At 40.0% G+C, this 7,354-nt stretch overlaps 1 protein-coding gene across 1 annotated transcript; it reads left to right on the forward strand.

The window, feature by feature from the left end:
• The first annotated feature begins 349 nt into the window (after positions 1–349).
• hsdl2 (hydroxysteroid dehydrogenase like 2) lies at positions 350–6,440 on the forward strand. Its single transcript, XM_083568805.1, has 11 exons — positions 350–694; positions 1,158–1,321; positions 2,021–2,119; positions 2,199–2,313; positions 3,304–3,407; positions 4,446–4,544; positions 4,676–4,870; positions 4,954–5,025; positions 5,407–5,529; positions 5,630–5,758; positions 6,133–6,440. The coding sequence occupies exons 1-11, from the start codon at positions 678–680 to the stop codon at positions 6,246–6,248; spliced, it is 1,233 nt and encodes a 410-aa protein (XP_083424931.1). The 5' UTR covers positions 350–677; the 3' UTR covers positions 6,249–6,440.
• Positions 6,441–7,354: the final 914 nt, after the last annotated feature.

Here is a 7,354-nt window from a genome sequence, read left to right on the forward strand (position 1 = left end):
AGCACTCAACACCTCTGACCCAATCTTTTGACTGGTACTGTGTGTGTATGTTTTAACAGTTAACATTTTGTATGTTGAAAATGTTTTTTGGGTTTATTTACTGTGTAAAAGAATAATGGAGAATATCTATCTATCTATCTATCTATCTATCTATCTATCTATCTATCTATCTATCTATCTATCTATCTATCTATCTATCTATCTATCTATCTATCTATCTATCTATCTATCTATCTATCTATCTATCTATCTATCTATCTATCTATCTATCTGAAGAGAAGTACAAGAAGAAGAACAGTAAGAACAGGAACAGAACAGGAATAAGTAGATGTTTAACCAGCAGAGGGCGCTGAACTTATATCACAGGAAATATGGTGGAATGTAAATATTATTAAGTTTGATCCTGAAACATTATATTTTTAATAAACGTTTCTAATGTTTATTTTGGTAAAAGAAACTGAACTGGACATCGAGGCGGTGGTGTTTCCGTACTTCCGGGTTTCTGGAGCAGCGACGAAGAAGCGGCACCGGAAGTGAAGGCGCGTGCATGAGTAGTAAAGTGTGCTAAAGGGCACGAGCAGCAGTGAGGTGTGGAGTTAGAGAGAAGTTCTCCGAGGTTCTGCAGCGGTTCTGTGTGTGAGATTCGCAGTGCAGGAGAGGAGCGTGTTCAGTCCATCATGCTGCAGAACACAGGGTGAGTAATAAAGGAATAACTGAAACAAAACATTTCACTTGAATGCCAAATAAACTATTTACTTTCTTCCAGGAAACGCGTTTTAAGATGTTAAAGATCCTTTAGATGTTAAATGATTATTGCGCTCAGGATCCATCTGAGTTTACAGTCAGTTTATTAACCTTCTGATTAAAGGTCAGGTTTGATAAATAATAGAATGAATACATGTTTTAAACAGCACGTGACCTTTGACCTTAATTAACCTCTGTATGCACAGGTGCAGAGAAATGCAGACACTGACCTCTGGCCAGGTTTATTTTTGCACGAGCAGGATTAAAATATATACATTTCTTCCAGATCTTTACCCACATTCTTTAAGAGAAACATTTAGGTATTAGATTGAACACTAGGACTGTAACTGGAAATAAAAGAATGTGTTGTAAGTGTGTTTGAGTTTATACTCCTGATCCATGCTCTGTTACAGAAAGCTGTCCGGTTGTACCCTGTTCATCACCGGGGCGAGTCGAGGCATCGGTAAAGCCATCGCCCTGAAAGCTGCTCGAGATGGAGCCAACGTGGTGATCGCAGCCAAGACCGCTGAGACGCACCCCAAACTGCCCGGGACCATCTACACGGCTGCTGAGGAGAGTAAGGACCTTTTAATCCCAGCAGCATCTCAGTCTCAGTGTAGAGTGTGGATCTCTATCATCTCTGATAAATCTCTGTTGAGTGGGAATGAAGCCCCTATTTTCTAAACTGTGTGGGTTTTTAAAACATTTTTTATAAACAGTGAAGCAGTCAAATTCAGTCAAGAGTCAGAGGGTGTCTAAACTTTTGCACATGTGTCGTGTTTGGCTTTGTGTAACTCGCACTGCTCAGTTTGGCAGAATAACAAATAAATGTGGGGGTTTTTTGCAACTTAATTCATGGAAACGTTTCAAATTTTTCACAAAATAAAGCTTTCTTTAACTAAAAACTTTTGCACAACGAGCCAGTAAAATTAAACAATTTATATTGTACTTAAATATAATCGCACACGTGTGTGTGCGTGCGTGCGCGTGTGTGTGTGTGTGTGTGTTTATAGATAGATAGACAGATGGATGTAGAGATAAATATTCCTGTCATTCTATATAAATTAAAAACTCAAATTAAAAGCAACTGTTTGATGTCAAATAAATGTAATGATTGATTATTTAATTGATGAATGAATTGTTTTAAAATAAATTTAAATAAAATAATTTAATGTATTTAAAATTAATCGATATATAATGATGATAGAATGATATTTCAGTAAACTCTCATGATTTGGAGTGACGCCGCAGTAACGGTGTGTGTTTGGTCTCGCAGTTGAAGCTGCAGGGGGAAAAGCTCTCCCGTGTGTCGTGGATGTCCGTGACGAGAAGCAGGTGAGCGAGGCGGTGGAGAACGCCGTGCAGAAATTTGGAGGTGAGACACGGACGCAGAACCCAGAGAACTCCAGGAGTCCTTCTCTTTGTTAAATGTTCTCTCGTTGCCATGACTACAGGGATCGACATCGTGGTGAACAACGCCAGCGCCATAAACCTGACGGGAACGTTGGACACGCCCATGAAGAAGGTGGACCTCATGTTGGGTATTAATATGAGAGGAACGTATCTGACGTGAGTTACAGACCAGTTACTATAGTTTTATTTGTAGGATGAGGAAAAGGTCTGACTTCATATTCAGTACAAATATAAATCTTTCCTCGAGGTCCTCATGAAGCTGAAATTCAAAAAGAATGGTGATAATTTACACAATTTTCTGTTAACTAGAAAACTTCTCCCAGGATCAGTTCTTTGAGCTTTTGGAGCTTTTTATCAGTTGAATTAAACTGAGAATGTTCCTGAGAAAAATATAATAAAAGATGAACAGGCAAAGTTCTGCTCTATAAGTGCTGCATACATTCATAACATCCAGGTTTAATTCTTTTTTTTATAAAAAAATCTGAATCCTGCTTCTTCTTCGCTTTCTTACACAACAAGGCCAAAAGATTATGGACCATAAGAACTGTGTGTACTTTTTAAACATCTTATTCCACGTTCGTCTCTATGGGACTGCTCACTTTCCCAGCTATATGTGGTTCATCTCTAAATGTTGGAGACACACACATGTATCGGACGTCTTTGGATGCAGAAGCATGAGCTTTTACCTTCACTTCAACTGGGAGACCCAAAACCTTCTCCTGTCCTGTGTTGGAGTGGAAGATCTCCTGCTATAGAGATCCAACACTACTGAACACCTAAGGGATTAATGTGAACGCTGACTGCACCCCAGGAACCTCCTCACCTTCTCACCTACATCACTACCTGACTTTACTAACACACTTGTAGCTGAATGAACCTCCACAAAATCTAGTGGAACATCTTCCCAGAAGAGTGGAGCTCATTATAACAGCGCATAGAGACTCAATGTGGGATGGGAGGTTTGAAAAACACTCGGCCTTGACTTTGTATAATGTTCTCTTTTTAATGTAAGGTCACAGATCTTCCTGTTTCTGATTTAATAGTTTTTATATAAACGTTATATTGTGTATCAGTAAAGGAATGAGTCTGAAGACTGATCGTGGTGGTGTAGTGAGTTGTGTTAAACTCGTTATTTGCTGGTTTCAGGTCTAAACTCTGCGTCCCTCATCTGTTAAAGAGTAAAAACCCTCACATCCTCAACCTCAGTCCTCCTCTCAACCTCAACCCCATCTGGTTTAAGAACCACACGGGTAAGAACCTCACCTGGGGAACCCAAACACTTTCTGTGCTTTAAACTGTTACTGACGTAGCCACATTAAATACATTTACATTTGTGGCATGTAGCAGAAGCTCTTATCCAGAGCGACGTACAAAAGTGCTGTGAGTCTGTAGTAATGAATAAATCTACACTGTACACCAGATTACACACTTCATATCAATATAACTTTCAGAATTCTACAAACTTGGAAAGTGCTAATTTAAGTATTTCAGGAAGATGAAGGTCTTCAGTCGTCGCTTGAAGATAGTCAGGGACTCTGCTGTACAGACATCTAGGGGAAGTATATTCCACCACCTCGGTGCCAGAACAGAGAAGAGCCTTGAAGTGTACTTACCTCTCATTCTGAGAGAAGGAGGTACCAGTCGAGCAGTGCTGGAGGATCTCAGACAGCATGGTGCAGTGAGAGATGTGATGAGGTCTGGTGATGAGGTAAGATGGTGCTGGTCCATTTTTAGCTTTGTAGGCATCATCAGTGTTTTGAATCTGATACGTGCATCTACTGGAAGCCAGTGAAGGAGCAGCAGTGGGGTGGTGTGGGAGAACTTGGGAAGATTGAGGGGTGGTGTGGGAGAACTTGGGCAGATTGAACACAAGTCGTGCAGCTGCGTTTTGAATCATCTGCAGTGGATGAATAGTGTTCAGGGGAAGACCTGCCAGCAGAGAGCTGCAGTAGTCCAGTCTTGAAATGACAAGAGACTGAACAAGCACCTGGGCAGCCTGTGTGGAGAGAAATGGTCGAATCCTTCAGATGTTATAGAGAAGAAATCGACAAGAACGAGCAACATTAGCGACATGTAGGAAGAAGGACAGTTCATTGTCCATAGTTACCCCAAGGTTACGAGCAGTGGCTGAAGGGGAGAGCAGAGAGTCATGAAGTGTTATTTGGAGATCTTGACCTGGAGATGAATCACCTGGGAAATACTGTGTGTGTGTGTGTGTGTGTGTGTGTGTGTGTGTGTGTGTGTGTGTGTGTGTGTGTGTGTGTGTGTGTGTGTGTGTGTGCGCGCAGCGTACACCATGGCCAAGTACGGCATGTCCATGTGTGTCCTCGGGATGGCTGAAGAGTTCCGTGGATCCATCGCCGTTAATGCACTGTGGCCTCGTACAGGTGAGTCGGTGTCCTCCTGGACAGGTGAACTGTCTCAGACAGGTGTAAATAGTTTTTTGAGACAGGACAGTTGATTTGTCTCAGGACAGGTGACTGTGTTGTTCATTATGGTTGTGTGTTAATGTTCGAAGCCATTCAGACAGCGGCGATGGAGATGCTCGGGGGGTCAGGCGTGAGCAAACAGTGCAGGAAGGTGGACATCGTGGCCGACGCCGCCTACGCCGTTCTCACCAAGCCAGTTAGCTACACGGGACACTTCCTAATAGACGAGGACATCCTGAAGAAGGAGGGCATTAAAGACTTTGATGTGTATGCTGTGAAGCCAGGTGGGTGTGGCTTAGTCTCTCTTACTCATTTCAGAATTATTTATGAGGCTGTTTACTTTTTATTTATGGATTATTTTACTCAGGTCATCCACTACTTCCTGACTTCTTCCTGGATGAAGATCCTGAAGCACTCAAGAAACAGATGCAGGATCTCGGTTAGTGTGGTGTAAATGATAAGTCTGGTATTATGAGGGTTTTTTTATTAATGGTTTACTCGCCCTTTCCTGCCCACCAGTCTAAAAAAGCAACGGGGAACGTTTCCTCTGAGACACATGCAGCTACAGATCACCACAGTGAGGAACCTGCTGTCTGCCCTCTTCCACATACATGAGCTCACAGACTCCTATGATTGGCTGCTGTTGCTGTGATTGACAGGACAGTGAGATTATGCCCCTCCCACTTAGAGAATAGCCACTTTTGATCTTCTGGGTCACAGATGAGGATAAATGCCAGAAATTTGTCAATAGAATAATATTAAAATCATTTGTTAGTTTATAACAAGTCATGTGTTTATTTCTCCTCTCTGTGTATCACAGATGGCACTCCTGAAGTAAACGCCTCCTCCAGCCCCGTTTCTGAGACTTTTACTGTGATTAAGGAGGTGATCAACCCTGAACTGGTCAAATCCACACAGGGGGTCTACAGGTTTGAGCTCTCAGGTGCGTCTCCTCACTTCTTAATTCACTCCAGATCCTCTAATCTAATCCCATGTGTATTATGACAGAAGCAGGAAAATGAGGTGATGGTGTGTTATTTCAGGGGAACACGCTGGAATTTGGTATATCGACCTGAAGAATGGAGCAGGTGCAACAGGCAGCGGAGAACCTTCAGTTAAAGCCGATGTGGAGATGAGTTTGGACAGTGAAGACTTCATCAAGATGTTCAAAGGTATTGGGTGACCTCTAAATACAACTCCAGCATTTCATCCTCCAGAAAATTCTATTTCTGATCATCAATAAAAACGGAGTAAAATTACATTTATCTCATAAAACGCCTTTTATAATTATTACTCTTTATCTAACAACATAAAATAAAAAATAAGAAAATTAGTACAGATTTAAAACATCCCATAATAATACACAAGTGTGTTGAGCTTATGCACGAACTTTAATGAAAATAAAATGTTAAATATTGACCCAAGATTTATACAAAATAAATAAAATATACAAATATTATTGAATCTCAACGTCAGTTTTTTTTTGTCCTAATTGTGAGGTGCGTATGATTATAAAACGTGTGTGTGTGTGTGTGTGTTTTGACAGGGAAGTTAAAGCCCACGATGGCCTTCATGTCTGGGAAGCTGAAGATTAAAGGTGACATGTCTCTGGCCATCAAGATGGAGAAGATGATGGCGCTGATGAACAAGTCCAAGCTGTGATCAGAAAAATTCTCCTGCGAGATCGAGTGTGTGACGGACTGATCTTCTCTTAACTATCATCTGATACGACTCACATATACGTTCATTCTGTTTGAGTTTCTATAGATAATAACACTAGTGAAAAGACGCTGTAAAATTACTCACATCTTTAATGTGTTCTGATGTTCAGTGTGGATTAAAAAAGTTATCAATATTTCTGAATTTGTGTTTGATGATTGTCTCTGTTACATGAGTTACAGTTCTGTCTACAGTAATAATTCTGTAACAGACAATAAGAAAATCTAAGTGTTAAATTACCTCTAATGCGCTAAAATTCTCGTTTTAACCCACACATCAAACCAGAAATAGAACTAATTTAAAGGGCTTATTTTGGAAATTATATCCACCATAATGTTTTTTTTAATTATTATTATTATTATTATAACAACACAAAAACAACCAAATCTAAATTGTGAATAACTAATATTTTTTTACAAACCAGATGGATTACAATTTATTGATTATAATGAATGACTTTAATCAACTTTGTAAACATTTAAATTATTTGAATTGTTTAATAAAAATAGACAAATTTATATCTCATTTTTATTTAGTAAAAACATATTTTTATTCTCTCTTTCTGAAGTAGGTTCATATTGTACGGATGATGTGGCACATTTTCCCCAATAAAATCTAAATAAAATGTTTACAATAGAAATGTAAATAGTTACAGGCTGCTCCTCAGAGTCCAAACCCTATGGAGAATCTTCAGGATGTGCTGGAGGAGACTTTGTGCAGCGCTCAGACTCTCCCATTATCAATACAAGATCCTAGTGAAAAATCACTGCAACTCTGGACGGGAATAAATGTGACATTCCAGAAGTTTATCGAAACGATGCCACGGGGAATGTGTGCCGTAATCAAAGCTAAAGGAGGTCCAACTAAATATTAGAGTGTGGGATGTTCTTTCACAGGCAGTGTGTGTGTGTGTGTGTGTGTGTTAAAACAGAAATCTAAGAAGCTCAGGATTGACCTCTACTGAACTCTTAACCCTTTATACTTAAGGGAAGAAATCACCAAATTATATGACCAATTTATTTTAGGAGAGAAGATCAGCCGGGCTGAAG

The sequence above is a fragment of the Silurus aristotelis genome (genome assembly GCF_946808225.1).
Source record: "Silurus aristotelis genome assembly, chromosome: 18".
NCBI lineage: Eukaryota > Metazoa > Chordata > Actinopteri > Siluriformes > Siluridae > Silurus > Silurus aristotelis.